The sequence below is a fragment of the Oncorhynchus mykiss genome, chromosome 22 (genome assembly GCF_057628025.1).
Source record: "Oncorhynchus mykiss isolate SJ-2025 chromosome 22, ASM5762802v1, whole genome shotgun sequence".
NCBI lineage: Eukaryota > Metazoa > Chordata > Actinopteri > Salmoniformes > Salmonidae > Oncorhynchus > Oncorhynchus mykiss.
The window spans coordinates 37787652-37803090 of NC_143043.1; the positions used below are offsets into that span (position 1 = coordinate 37787652).

Here is a 15439-nt window from a genome sequence, read left to right on the forward strand (position 1 = left end):
CAACATTAACAATGACTGCACTGTATTTATGATCAATTTGATGTTATTTTAATGGGCACATTTTTTAAATATTCTTTCAAAAACAAGGACATTTCTAAGTGACCCCAAACTTTTGAACAGTAGTGTATATATAGTAGTAATGCGTGATATGTACACATGAAAGTTTGTGAAACGTAGGTTACACAGTGTACACCTTACTAGTAAGTTCCCATTCTTTATTCCCATTTTCAGACATACCTGATCCCCCAACCCACGTCAAGGTCAATCTGGTCACCAAGGATACAGTGACCCTGACATGGGTGCCACCTAAGAACAACGGTGGTTCTCCTGTGAAGCACTACATCATAGAGCGCTTGAGTTGGGACACCAGCGGCCCGGAGAAGGAGACATGGAAGCAGTGTAACAAGCGTAACGTTGAGGAAACCATCTTCATCATTGAAGATCTGAAAAATGGCGGAGAGTATGAGTTCCGCGTCAAGGCTGTGAACGAGGCTGGCCCAAGCAGATCTTCGGCCACCGCTGGACCAATCATCATCAAGGACCAGACATGTAAGTAAAGAGCCCATTTAAAAAGAAAGTTAACGACAGAAAGCACACTAAATTCGTTCTGAATGATTTAATGGGTAAGCCACCAGCATTTCAGCAGTAGTGCATTATTCAGGATGACAGCACATGTATGCTGTTGTAAATGCTTCTAAATAAGACCCATTTTGTTTACAAAAACATTGCTATGAAAATAAAAACGTTGAATGACTTGTACTGACTCCGTCCTCCATTGTTTAGGTGCTCCTACCATTGAACTGAAGGAACAGATGGAAGGGGAAGAGGGACTAGACGTCCATATTGTGGCTAGGATACATGGCTGTCCATTCCCCTCCCTCGTATGGCAGAAGGCTCCCATTGCCAAGCCTGAAGACAAGGCTGTAGTGCAATATGATCAGCATGTCAACAAACGGATTGTTGATAACAAATGTACCCTGCTGATCCAGCAGTCCAAGAGAGACGACAGCTCCCTTTACACTATCACTGCTAGCAACAGTCTGGGAAAAGCCTCTAAGGACATCAAACTCACTGTCCTAGGTGAGGAACCTCTCTCTGAATGTATTTCTTTCTTTCTGTTTGGTTAGTCCTCTTGATTGTGTTGTAATATGACACCATTTCCTTCTTTTCTTCCTCAACTCAGGACGACCTAGCGTACCAGTCGGGCCGATTGAATTCAAAGAGGTGTTTGCCGAGAGGATAACACTTGCATGGAAACCACCTAGAGATGACGGTGGCTCCAAGGTGACAAACTATGTCATTGAGAAGCGTGAGGAAAACAGAAAGTCATGGGTGCACGTTTCCAATGATCCCAAAGAAGGCCTCTATACAGTTCAGAGGCTGACTGAGGGCCATGAGTATGAGTTCCGTGTCATGGCTCAGAACAAATATGGAGTTGGCCCACCGCTGTACAGCGAACATGAGAAAGCAAGGAATCTCTTCAGTGAGTTGAATGTACTATTGTATTATAAGTCAATGTCACCGTGGATATACAGTATTTCTTTTAACCAACTTCTAAATGGTTCCTCTCAACAGCTGTCCCTGGCCAAGTTGAGAAGCCCTTAGTGGAAGATGTGACTCTGGAGTCTATGGTGATTGTATGGGGTGAGCCAAAATACGATGGTGGATCTCCAGTTAGTGGTTACTGGCTGGAGCGTAAAGAGACCACGGCTAAGCGCTGGACCAAAGTGAACCGCGCCCCTATCAGGGTCATGCCCCTGGGTCAGGAATATGAGATCACTGGTCTGCAGGAGGGAGCAATCTACCAGTTCCGTGTGACCACAATCAACGCAGCTGGAATGGGACTTCCCAGTGTCCCATCGGATCCTGTTCTTTCAAGAGACCCTATTAGTAAGTTAACGTATATAGGTCGCGTCCCAAATGGAATCCTATTCCTTATATAGTGCAGCATAAGGCCCTGATCAAAAGTAGTGTACTAAATAGGGAATTATGGTTACTTTTGAGGTGCAGAAATATAGTTTTTCTTACATGGGAAAGGTGTATTTTTCTATTTTCAATGTATTATATAGCTATGTTGTTTCTATTGTTTGGCCTTCTGGCATTGTAAATGTCATGTTGTTTGTGTGTAGCTCTCCCCGGTCCCCCAACCCCCAAAGTAACAGACTGGACCAAGTCAACAGTGGATCTGGAGTGGATTCCACCTTTGATTGATGGTGGATCTAAGGTCACTGGTTACTTTGTTGAATACATAGAAGAGGGAAAAGAAGCAGAAATAGAAAAGCAGAAGGCAGCGGAAGCAGACAAAGTAGGAGTAGTAAAACAGAAAAAAGTGAAGAAAATCATATTCGATGAAGACGGAAATGAAATATCAGAATCAGAAGAAGAAGAAGAGGTAGTAGGGATAAAAGACGGATGGGAAAAGGTAATTATCTAATACAATTATTTCTCAAACGTATTCTTTTACAAACTATTTTGATATTAAATGCAACAACCTGGTAAATTCAAGTCTAAATATATTCAGATAATATAACATTTAGTGTGTCAATGTTTGTAAAATCTTATTATTATTTTTTTTTTTCAGGCTAAAGACAAGGAGATTAGAGGCACTAAGTTTGTTGTGTCTGGACTGAAAGAGCTGGGAAGGTACAAGTTCAGAGTGAGGGCAGTGAATGCTGCTGGCGTCGGTGAGCCTGGTCAAGTTGCCGAAGTTATTGAATGCAAGGACAGAACAAGTAAGAGACAAGACAACTATGATATGATATACAGTTTGATTATCCATTTGTTAGTTCCATGAAAGGGCCTCTGTCCCAAATGGCACTCTATGTAGTGCACTATATAGTATAGTGCACTACATAGGGAATAGGGTGGCAGTTGGGTTGTAGACAGAGTGTATGCCATCTTAAACAAACACACACATGTTATTTTAGTTGCCCCTGAAGTGGACTTGGATGCCTCAGTGAAGGAGAAGATTGTAGTCCATGCCGGTGGTACCATCCGCCTCCTGGCCCACGTGTCAGGCAAGCCGGCACCAGAGATCACATGGAGCAGAGATGACCAGCCTCTACCAGCAGAGGCTAAGGTTGAAACCACTTCAATCAGCTCTGCTCTGGTTATCAAAAACTGTAGACGCCATCACCAGGGTATATACACCCTGAGTGCAAAGAATGAAGGAGGGGAAAGGAAGAAGGCTGTCATTGTGGAGGTGTTGGGTAAGAAACAACTTTACTTCTTCTTCTCGTTGGTAAACTTCAGTATATCTCAGGAGATATCCTGAGATACACATGTATCAAGTTTATCGGAGTAGGAGAGCTGATCCAGGATCAGCACGCCTACTCTGAGACGCTTTGTGAATACAGGCCCAGGAGTTGAATGGTATTGAAAACTTGTTTACATGTGTTTCTCAGATGTTCCCGGCCCAGTTGGTCAGCCGTTCTCTGGTGTGAACCTCACCATTGACTCTTGCAAGTTGACCTGGTACTCCCCTGAAGACGACGGTGGCTCAGCCATCACCAACTACATAATTGAGAAGAGAGAGTCTGACCGCATGGGCTGGACAGCAGTCTCTTACACGGTCACCAGGCACAATGCTGTGGTCCAGGGTCTCATCGACGGAAAAGGATATTTCTTTAGAATCGCAGCTGAGAATATCATCGGAATGGGTCCATTTATTGAATCAGAACGACCAGTTCTCATCAAAGATCCTATTTGTGAGTTCCTGCCTAATACCCGAATGACAGCTTTCTAATTTGCTGTTACAAAAATGTAACGTAAGTGTATACAAATCCAGCAATTATTTATAATATTACATTGGGCCTGATAGGATGTTTGTGTCCTTTTTCCATGCTAGCTGTTCCTGAGCGTCCTGAGGATCTAGAAATCACAGCCATCACCAAAGACTCCATCAGTTTGGCCTGGAGACCACCTAAGTACGATGGTGGTTCTGAGGTTACATGTTATGTGCTTGAAGCTCGTCTGATTGGAAAGGATAACTTCACTAAGATCGATACTGATGACATGCTGATGGATAGGAAGTTCACAAAGGGAGGTCTCAAAGAGAATTCCACGTATGAATTCCGTGTCAGTGCTGTCAACGTGATTGGTCAGGGAAAGCACTCTTTCTGCACCAAGCCAATCCAGGTCAAGGAAGAACTTGGTAAGTGTTGAATAAGGGTTAGATAGTCATTCTAAATCTTAATAAATATATTGGTGACTGTTATTTATTTTTAAAATAAAAAATAATGGAAAACATCCCTTCTTTGTTCTTCCATCCTCAGAGCCCCCAACGATCGACTTGGACTTCCGTGACAGACTGGTTGTGCGTGTGGGAGACGTGTGCACCCTCCAAGGCCGCTTCACTGGGAAGCCAGCACCTACAATAACATGGACAAAGAACGAGGAAGAGCTGAAAGCAGATGAGGAGGTCACAATGACCAACACTAGTAAAACACTGTGCTTGGCTATGCCCAAGGCCAAACGAGAACACAGCGGCAGATACCAGGTGGTGGTGGAGAACATTGTTGGCTTACGTAAAGGAATTTGCAGTCTCAGTGTTGTTGGTAAGTTGGTGAGGGTGTTCTTTGTTGTTCTTAATTGACAAACCTAATGTCACTTTTATTTAACCCTTATAATCAAAATATGTTTGATCATTGACTATTGATTGATCCATATCTGATAGATGATTAATGATAAAATGCTAATATTTTCTCTCAGATCGTCCCCAGCCTCCAGAGGGCCCAGTGGTCTTCAATGAGGTCTACAGGAACTACATGGTGATTTCTTGGAACCCTCCTCTGGATGATGGTGGATGTGCCATCTCCAACTACACCATTGAGAAGAGAGACACAAACAGAGATCTCTGGATGCCGGTGACAACAGCTTGCACCAGGACAACATGCAAAGTACCTAAGCTGATTGAGGGCAGAGAGTACATCATCAGAATCTGTGCTGTGAACATCCACGGCATCAGCAACCCACTGCTGTCTGCCGAGACAAAGGCTAAGGATGTCTTCAGTAAGCTATTAGATAAATACTGAGTAGATATAAGTTACGTCCATAAAACGGAACCCTATTCCTTATATGGGGCACTACTTTTGACAAGTAAGGAATAGGGTGCCATATGGGATGCAACCATACAATATTTTGTCATGAATGCATTTTGCTTCAACTGATAAATTCTCTGTCCAATTGCAGAGGTGCCAAATGCACCCAAACAGCCCACTGTGCAGGAGATCTATAAGGATCAAGCCCTTCTGACTTGGGAACCACCTGCTGATGGTGGGAAGCCCATCACTGGCTATGTCATTGAGAGGAAGGAGACCATGACTAATAGATGGACTCGCGCATCCGGAAAAGACCGCATCTTCCCCAAAGTAGAGTACTTTGTTCCAGACCTCCTCGAGGGCTGTGAATATGAGTTCCGTGTCATGGCTGAGAACGTTGTGGGTCTCGGTGACCCCAGCCCTCCATCAAAGCCCATATTTGCCAAAGATCCAATTGGTAAGTGACTATGCAAAAATAAATGAATACTTTACAAAATTTCTATCAAATTTAATCAACGGTTTCTTCCTTCAGTGCTTCCAAGCCCCCCCGTGCTGCCAGAAGCTGTAGATTGGACAAAAGAGTCTGTGTCACTGTCTTGGCAGCCACCAAAGGACTGTGGCAGGGGCAAGATCTTTGGCTATCTCGTTGAGTTCACTAAAGCTGGAGAGGAGTGGCAGAAGGTGAATCAGACTCCTGATTCTTGCCAAGAAACCAAGTTCAAGGTCATTAACCTGGAAGAGGGAGAATATTACAGATTCAGAGTAACTGCTGTGAACTTTGCTGGTGAATCTGAACCTGCATACACCACAGATCCAGTGAAGGCAGAAGACAGACTTGGTAATTTCACATATACATATCATTTTCATAATTTGGGTAATTCATTATCATTGAAATAAAAAACTGAATTATAACATATCGTTTTTCTACCCCCAAAAGAACATCCTGAATTGGATGTTGAACTGGGTATGCCTCGTGAGTTGAAAGCCATGGCCGGAACCCATATCAATCTAATTGCTGGAATCAAGGGAATTCCATTCCCCAAAGTCACATGGAAGAAGAACGACGAAGATGTCCCCACAAGAGTTGACATTGAGATCAATCCGCTAGGATCCAAATTGGAGATGCGCTACTGTGTCCGTTCTGACTGTGGTGACTACACTCTGAACATTGAAAACTCATCTGGTTCAAAGACTGCCACATGCACAGTCCTCGTCCTGGGTAAGGGATTTTTCAATTCTGTCAGAAATAAATGAAGACAGATGTAAAGTGTTTAGCATGCTGGGTTGCTACAATTATGTTATTCTTTACTCTTTACACTATTAGACAAACCTGGTCCAATCCAGCACCTGAGGGTTTCAGAGGTGAGAAGCGATTCAGCCTATCTCTCCTGGAAAGACCCAGAGGACAATGGAGGAGCACGTCTTACCAACTTTGTTGTGGAGAAGAAAGATGTGGCAGCTGCACAGTGGGTGCCAGTGTGCTCTTCGTCTAAGAAACGAAGCATGATGGCCAAGCACTTGATGGAAGGAACATCGTATTTGTTCCGCGTTGCTGCTGAGAATCAGTTCGGCAGAAGTGAATACATTGAAACAACCAAAGCCGTCAAAGCCATGAATCCACTGTGTGAGTATCAATCAAACCAAATACATTAAGACCTATGGGTGTATTGTTATGTACGTGGTATCTTGATAACTAACTTGACATCTGTAATCTAATCGCATCCCATGTGGTATATTTTCAGTCCCACCTGGTCCACCAAAGGACTTGCACCATGTAGATGTCGACAAGACGGAGGTCTGGCTTGTGTGGAACTGGCCTGACCGCAACGGAGGTAGCAACATCATAGGTTTCCTGGTTGAGTACCAAGAGGAAGGAGAGAGAGAGTGGGATGAATGGAACACCGTCAGCATCCCTGAGAGCCACATTAGTGGCCTCGAGGAAGGAAAGACTTACAGATTCCGTGTGAGAGCGGAGAACGCTATCGGACTGAGTAGACCAGACACCACTGTCCCCGTCCTCTGCCAGGAGAAGCTTGGTGAGATTTGCTATATATTTACTTAATGGTTTGGTTTCTCCAACAGAGATTAATCCTAGTTGTGTACTGAAAAGCAAGTTTAATAGAGATTCTCCATTGAAAATTATTCTTATTACAGGACTAAACTTAATCTGTGTCCAGGAAACCGCCCCTATCTGTATTGATTTGTAGACAACATAATTGCCATCATCAAACAAATTTTAACAATTAACCTGCATCTTCTTCTCCATCTTTTCACAGTGGCTCCAATCGTTGAAGTTGAGGCCAAGCTGATCGAAGGGATCATTGTGAAATGTGGAAGCACTATCAGACTCCCTGCGATCATGAGAGGCATCCCTGCGCCTACTGCCAAATGGTCCATTGATGGAGCAGAAATTGTACCCGAAGGCGCAGTTAAGATTGAGAGTGACAACTATTCAACAGTTCTCAGCATCAATGAGTGTATGAGAACCAACAGTGGAACCTATATTCTCACAGTTTCCAACCCTGCAGGAACCAAGACTCTGGCTTTGAATGTGACCGTTCTTGATGTGCCCGCTGCTCCCATTGGACCAGTCAATGTCCTTGAGGTTACTCCTGAGTACATGCTTATTGACTGGCGTACTCCAAAGGATGATGGTGGAAGCCCTGTAACAGGTTACATTGTTGAGAAGAGAGAGGCTAAGAAGGAAACCTGGGGAGGTGTGAGCTCTGGTAGCACAGCTACAAAGCTTAAGATCCCTCGTTTGCAGAGCGGTGTTGAATATGTTGTGCGTATCCGTGCAGAGAACAAAATGGGTATCGGCGCTCCTCTTGAAAGTGCACCAACTGTCGCCCAACACACGTTTGAAGCCCCTGGCCATCCAGGCAAACCAAACACATGGGACATTGCAGAAGATGCTCTCACTGTTGGGTGGACCATGCCATTGTTTGATGGAGGCAGTCAAATCACTGGATATATAGTTGAGCGTAGACACAAAGGCGGTAAATGGATCCGTGTCAACACGACACCCTGTAAGGATCTCAGAATCAGAGTACTTGGTCTCTTTGAGGGAAATGAGTATGAGTTTAGAGTTTTCGCTGAAAATATTGCTGGTTTCAGTGGACCTTCTGCCATATCAGACCCAGCAAAACCCTGTCGTCAAATTAAAGCTCCTGGACCTCCAGTTAACCCCAGAATCAAGGACTACAGTAAGGAAAATGCAGACCTAGTCTGGATTAAGCCCAACAAAGATGGAGGCAGTCCAATCATGGGCTACATTATTGAAATGCAGAAAGCTGGCGGAGAATGGGAGATCATCAACAAGGATGGTCACATTAAGCAGTGTGCTTACAGAGTTAAAGGCCTTGAAGAACACTCAGAGTACAGGTTCCGCATTAGTGCTGTAAATATGATTGGAGTTGGAGAGCCTAGAGAATGCCTTGGATCGGTGGTTGCCAAAGACATCATGATACCTCCAGAGATCGAGATGGATGCCTCAAGCCGTGAGCGTTTGACTGTCCGAGTTGGACATAACATCAACATCATCGGTTACGTGAATGCCAGACCCGATCCAGAGATTATCTGGAAAAAGGGTGATGATGTTTTGGAAACCGCCAAGCACACAACACTAACTCAGAACTTGCCTGTTGTTCAACTGAGAATCAAAGAGGCAACCAGAGCAGACCATGGAATATATGTTTTGAAGGCTAACAACTACAGTGGTGAAGCCGAAGCTACAATAACTGTGAATGTGTTGGATAGACCTGGACACTGTCAGAATCTGAAGGCCACCTATGTGACCAAAGACTCTTGTATGGTGTCCTGGGAGAACCCTGTAGACAACGGAGGCTCTGAGATTACAAACTACATTGTTGAGTGCCGTGAACCCAGTGTGAGGCTTTGGTCAATGATCTCATCTGACTGCACTAACCGCATGGTTAAAGCCAAACTCATGGAGGGCCACGAGTATTTCTTCCGTGTTTGTGCTGCGAACAAATGCGGCCCTGGGCCCACAGCAGAGACTAAACAACCAACCCTTGCCATCGATCCCATTAACACGCCTGGTGAGCCAGAGAACTTCCACGTAACCGACGTGGGTAAGAACTTTGTCTTCTTGAAATGGAGGAGGCCAGACTATGATGGTGGAAGCCCCAACATTGGTTACGCTTTGGAGAGCAAAGAAGCAGGAGCGGCAGAATGGGTGCCATTACACGAGGATCTGATTACAAGTACCTACTTCATGGCTGACAAGTGTGTGGAAAAACAAACCTATCAGTTCAGAGTGCAGACATGCAATGAAGGTGGAGAAAGTGACTGGGTGAAGACTGGTGATGTACTTGTTAAAGAGGAGATCCAGAAACCAGTACTTGATGTAAAGTTAGCTGGAGCCCTTGTGGTTAAAGCTGGAGAGTCTATCAGAATTGAGGCTGGACTCAGAGGAAAGCCTCAACCAGAGGTGAAGTGGGTGAAGGACAAGGCCACAGGAGATAACCCCAGAGTTAGTATTGAAACGGGCACAGATTACTCTAAATTCCTTTTGACCAAATCCAAACGTACAGACACCGGAAAATATGTTGTTACTGCCACAAACTCTGCTGGAACCTTCACTGGATACGCAGTTGTTAATGTCTTGGATGTCCCAGGGCCTGTGAGAGACGTGAAGGTGTCTGGAATCGGAGTAGACAAATGTAGAGTTGCATGGGATCTCCCAGAAGACGAAGGTGGATGTGAAGTCGATAGCTATATCATTGAGAAATGTGAGACAAGAAGAATGGTCTGGTCCACATACTCTGCTTCACTTGTCACCAACTATTGCAATGTCACCCGACTAGTAGAAGGAAATGAGTACATCTTCCGCATCAGAGCAGAAAACAAGATGGGGACAGGTCCTGCAGTGGAGAGCAAACCTGTCACAGCTAGGACTCAGTTCAACAGACCTGGACCACCAGAATCACCAGAGATAACCAAGATCGGCAAGGAGGAAATGACAGTCGTATGGGCCCCACCAGAGAATGATGGTGGAAAGTCTATCACTGGTTATATCCTGGAAAGGAAAGAAAAGCGTGCTGTCAAATGGGTGCCATGCACAAAGAGTACCATCTCTGAGAGACGCATGAAAGTCAGCAACTTAATTCCCAACCACGACTATCAGTTCCGTGTCAAGGCTGAAAATGAAGTTGGACTGGGAGAGCCAAGCAAACCATGCAGACCAGTAGCAGCCAAAGATCCAATTGGTACAGCATTTATGTATTTTTGAGACATTGTATTATTATTATTATTATTGGTTATTCATTTTCCCTGTTGGCTGTACTAACATGCAGACATTTTGTTTTCCTTGATTCCAGAGGTTCCTGGTCCTCCAGGCAGTTTCAAGGTGATTGACAGCACCAAGACGTCCATTACTCTTGGGTGGGCCAAGCCTATCTATGATGGAGGTGCTCCTATCATTGGATACATGGTTGAAATGAGAGACAAACTTGAACCTAAACCTGAAGTGATTGAAGCTGAAGCTGTTCCTGAAGATAAACCTGCAGATGAAGCTAAGCCTGAAGGTGAAGCTAAGCCTGAAGCAGCAGCAGGAGAAGGTGAGGAAAAATATGAAGAGGAAGCTGAGGATGAAGCTACTGCAGTTGCAGCTAAAGCTAAAGCTGAAGCTAAACGTAAGGAGAAAGAAGAGGGCTGGAAGAAGTGCAACACTGGTGCTGGTGTGCTGGTGCACACAGAATTCACCATTCCAAACTTGAATGAGAAGCAGATGTATGAATTCAGAGTCTCTGCACAGAACCAGGTCGGTTGGGGTCGTCCTGCTACACTCAAAGAAGCTGTCAACCCCAAGGAGGTCCTCGGTAAATAAATACTTTATGATATAGGCCTAGATGAAAACACATCCAGTTGTTATAGAACTGTAGCTTATAGCTAATATTGTATAATGATTTCTTTATGTCTGATGTATGTTGTCCCCCTTCTCTCACCCACTAACAGAGGCACCAGAGATTGACTTGGATGCCAGTCTAAGGAAGGGCTTCATTGTTAGAGCAGGCTGCCCCATCAGGCTCTTCGCTACTATCAGAGGAAGACCATCCCCCAAAGTCACCTGGAAGAAGCTCGGTGTTGATAACGTCGCCAGGAGAGGGCACGTAGATCAGATTGATACTATGTCCTTCCTTGTGATCCCTGAGAGCACTCGGGACGACTCCGGCAGATACTCTCTCACACTCTCCAACTCCGCTGGGGAGAAAGCTATATTTGTCCGTGTTAAAGTATTGGGTAAGTCACTGAGGTCTATCCTTTCACTTTTTATGTCAGTCTGTGGAATGACACTGTGATTCACTGTGAAAGACTTTAAACAAGAAAAAATGTATGTACATTTAATTCTTTACAATGTCAAATTAATGTTATTAGTTTGATTACAGTATAATTGTTTGTACTGTTTGATTACAGTATAATTGTTTGTACTCTTATATGGACTGTATCCAATATTGATGTTACATTTGTTGAACAGATACTCCTGGACCTGTGGGAGGATTTGAGGTCTGTGATGTGAAAAGCACCGGTTGTCAGCTGTCTTGGCTCCCTCCAGATAATGATGGTGGCTGTCAAATCCAGAACTACATCGTTGAGAAACGTGAACTCGAAAAGAAGACTTGGTCAAATTGTATCAACGACTTGAAGAAAACAAGCTTCAGAGTCACCGGCCTCACACCTGGCTGTGACTACTACTTTAGAGTTATGGCAGTCAATAAATATGGCATTGGTGTTCCTAAAGACTCTCCAAAAGCCTACCTGACAACTGATCCTATAAGTAAGTGCACTGTTACAGTATGTCTTATATTGTAATTAAATAGTGGATAGTGTAAGTGGATTTTATTGTTTTGTGTTTTGATTCACATAAATATCACATTTCTTTAAATAGGTGAACCTGATCCACCCAAGAAGATGGATGTGTTGGAAGTGACAAAGAACAGTGCCACTCTGGGATGGCTGAAACCTTTGAGGGATGGTGGAGCTAAGATCAATGGCTACATGGTTGATTACAAAGAGGATGGCGAACCTGAAGACAAATGGACACCATATTCCGTTGTTAAAGACTTAACCATTGTAGTCGTTGGACTTAAAGAGGGCACAAAGTACAAGTTCAGAGTTGCAGCAAGAAACGTGGCTGGAACCAGTCTGGCAAGAGAAGCTGAGGGAGTATTTCAGGTCAAGGAGCAGCTGAGTAAGTCGCAAATATATTTTTTTAAATCCCAGAATTACCTTGTCTGGATTTAGTTTGGTATTCAAAAAAGCGTTCCTGTTGCACACACCTTTTTAAGTCCTCATTTTAAGAACATGTTTTCCTCTCTTTTTTAGTGGCACCAAAGATCATCATGCCTGATAGTGTCACAGTAAAGGCAGGAGAGAAAATGAGAGTTGACGCTATTGTGGCTGGAAAACCTACACCATTCTGCAAATGGAGGCAAGGAGCCGATGATCTGTTGACATCTGATCGTCTCATGGTGCAAAAGTCTCCAAACTGCATTTCACTCATCATGAAAGACGTCTCGAGAAAGGACAGTGGTTATTTCAGTCTTTCTGCTGAGAACAGCACCGCCAAAATAAGCCAGATCCTTAGAGTCGTAGTACAGGGTAAGTTTTATTGAGGAAACTCGAAATAGTTGACTAACACACTGCCAGAATGCATAGCCTAAATGAATGCTGTTGGTACATGTCTTCATTGCACAGATAAGCCTGGGCCTCCTGATGCTCCCCTGGAGATCGCTGAGCTTGATATTGATGCCTGCACACTTCAGTGGAACCAACCCAGTGAGGATGGTGGAAGCAACATCACTAACTACGTCATTGAGAAGTGTGATGTGAGCAGAGGAGACTGGGTCATAGCTTCTGGCTCATGCACCACAACCAGCTACAGAGTTGGCAAGCTTACCCCTGGAATGGAGTATGGCTTCCGTGTCCGAGCTGAGAACAGATTTGGCATCTCGGAGCCAATCTATTCAGAGAAAATTATCGCTAGATATCCCTTCGGTGAGTTAAACAAGACAAGGTATAAGCATGGGCCCCCCCACCACCCCCAAAAAGCCTATTGTACAATGAATTATGACTTTCTAAGTAATCTAGGCCTCGATTCAATCAGATCCGCTTTAGCCAACATCCACATAGTGGTTATTTTGACGGTGTCGAAAGTGGAACTGTGTTATAGCTGTCAATTTCATAAGTGGCTCCTGGCATTATACCCAAAGTGGACATTGCCATTGGCTGCATCAAACCCATGCAGCCTTGTTTACAAGTTCGAACACTGGAATATGAGATGTAATCTACACCTCGTTGGTAGAAAACCTCATTATTTTGTAATTATTTCTATATAGCCTACACTTTCTTCTTCTGAACATCTAACGCGAGTGGGGCGGGTGTGGCTTTCTGACAATGATCGCAAGAGCAGCTTCTCATTGATTTGACGGCTCCTAGGCAGTTCCACCTCCGCCATCGCCAGAACATTCGTTATGCGGGTGTCTACTGTCGCCGGTTAACGTTGATCGGATTGAATCTAGGCCATATTCTTATGTACATTATGTACAATAAATTTGTTTTACAAAATGTTTGTTAATCTTGCAAACTAACTCCACATTCTAATTCCAGATGTCCCAGGCGAGCCCAGAAATCTGTGTATCACGAAAGTTAAGAGTGAAGCAGTGTCTCTTTCCTACGAGACCCCATCAACTGACGGTGGCAGTCCTCTTACCGGATACTGCATTGAGCGTAAAGAGAGGAACAGCCTTCTCTGGGTAAGAGCAAATGAGTCCGTTGTCCGCGGACTTGAATACAACTGCACAGGCTTAATGGAAGGTCTGGAATATGCATTCAGGGTGTCTGCCCTCAACAAGGCCGGCCAGGGTAAACCAAGCAAACAGACTGACTGGGTCACAGCAAGAACACCCATCGGTAAGTAATGAGCATGTGATGTGCGGCTTACCGTGTCCCTCACTGGCTTTGAAATCTGCAATCTGTCAATTAAAACTGTTGTCATTTTCTTATTCTAGATCCACCTGGGAAACCTGAGGTAATGGATGTGACAAAGAGCACTGTTTCACTTGTTTGGACTCGCCCCCAAAATGATGGAGGTAGCAAGCTCATTGGATACTATGTGGAGTACATGAAGATTGGTCAAGAAGTAGAGAAATGGGTTCGCTGCAATGCCAACTGCCAGAACGTCAAAACAGAAGACTATGTTGTAACTGGCCTGGAGGAGGGAGCCCAGTATCACTTCAGAGTTTTCGCCAAGTCAGCAATCAACATCAGCTTGCCTTCTCAGATCTCAGATGCCATTCCAGTGTTTGCAGAGAATGGTAAGGCACTGCGCCGTCAGAACATTGACAAAACAAAGTGTTTTTTTGAATCAATTTTATGACTAAATACAATTTTTTTAATCCCAAAATGATTCAAAATAAATGTGGATGCATGGTCAACACAGACCTTTTACTTGATGTGATGTGTCTCTTGTTTCTCCAGTTCCCCCCAGGGTCGAGCTGGGATTGGACATGAAGAACATGATCATAGTGAAGGCTGGAGAAAATGTCTCCTTTGATGCAGTAGTGTTTGGAAAACCATTGCCCAAGGTTACATGGAAGAGAAATGGTGTTCCATTGAAACTGGTTGATGGGATGAAGATGACACAGAAGAGACACACACACATTCTGGAATTGTTCTCTGTAGCAAGGAAGGAGTCTGGAGAGTACACTATTTTAGCTGAAAATCCCAATGGCACTAAATATGCCAATATTAAGCTCAAGGTTCTAGGTATGCAAAATTATAATAACAGTTAAACTAAATGTGTCTTTTTATTATTGTGCACAAATTCCAAACTGATGTTGTAGTTTCATGCTAATACATTTTATTTTTGTATTTGTATACAAATAAATTTGTAAACTCTTTATAACGGCTTGAGATATGTTAGTGTGATGTATATGAATGTGTTTGTGATGGTCTGCAAGAGAATACAGAATACAATATTCATATATTCAGAATCAACAGTTGATGTGTAATATAATCTGTGTTCTCCTTAGACAAACCTGGCCCACCAGCCGGAGTGAAAGTCACCAAGGTGTTTGCGGACCGTATTAAGATGAGGTGGGAGCCACCTGTTGCAGATGGAGGCTCTGAAATCATCAACTACATCATTGACAAACGTGAAACCAGCAGAGCGAACTGGGCTCTGGTCACCTCCAATATCAATGGTCAACTGACCGATTGCACAGTAGATAAACTCATGCAGGACCATGAATACCAGTTCAGGGTCAGTGCTGAGAACCAGTATGGTATTGGAGACCCCATCCTCACTGACCCTGTCATGGTCAAGAATCCATATGGTAATATTTCAAACATGTTTGAATACACATTTCTATATAAAA

General features: G+C 43.9%; 1 protein-coding gene across 1 annotated transcript in view; it reads left to right on the forward strand.

Annotated features, from left to right (window-relative positions):
- The window catches only part of LOC110501775 (titin), a 175594-nt gene that overhangs the window by 106926 nt on the left and 53229 nt on the right, over positions 1 to 15439 (forward strand). The window contains exons 125-151 of the mRNA XM_090215073.1: positions 232 to 549; positions 784 to 1080; positions 1184 to 1483; positions 1576 to 1890; positions 2130 to 2422; positions 2582 to 2732; positions 2928 to 3209; positions 3405 to 3707; positions 3848 to 4153; positions 4275 to 4556; positions 4711 to 5010; positions 5191 to 5496; positions 5572 to 5877; positions 5977 to 6258; positions 6364 to 6663; positions 6782 to 7075; positions 7316 to 10270; positions 10382 to 10882; positions 11019 to 11303; positions 11539 to 11838; positions 11950 to 12252; positions 12387 to 12662; positions 12759 to 13058; positions 13671 to 13973; positions 14072 to 14377; positions 14541 to 14828; positions 15095 to 15397. Coding sequence (XP_090071199.1) covers positions 232 to 549; positions 784 to 1080; positions 1184 to 1483; positions 1576 to 1890; positions 2130 to 2422; positions 2582 to 2732; positions 2928 to 3209; positions 3405 to 3707; positions 3848 to 4153; positions 4275 to 4556; positions 4711 to 5010; positions 5191 to 5496; positions 5572 to 5877; positions 5977 to 6258; positions 6364 to 6663; positions 6782 to 7075; positions 7316 to 10270; positions 10382 to 10882; positions 11019 to 11303; positions 11539 to 11838; positions 11950 to 12252; positions 12387 to 12662; positions 12759 to 13058; positions 13671 to 13973; positions 14072 to 14377; positions 14541 to 14828; positions 15095 to 15397 — 10755 coding nt within the window. The remainder of the gene's footprint in view (positions 1 to 231; positions 550 to 783; positions 1081 to 1183; positions 1484 to 1575; positions 1891 to 2129; positions 2423 to 2581; positions 2733 to 2927; positions 3210 to 3404; positions 3708 to 3847; positions 4154 to 4274; positions 4557 to 4710; positions 5011 to 5190; positions 5497 to 5571; positions 5878 to 5976; positions 6259 to 6363; positions 6664 to 6781; positions 7076 to 7315; positions 10271 to 10381; positions 10883 to 11018; positions 11304 to 11538; positions 11839 to 11949; positions 12253 to 12386; positions 12663 to 12758; positions 13059 to 13670; positions 13974 to 14071; positions 14378 to 14540; positions 14829 to 15094; positions 15398 to 15439) is intronic.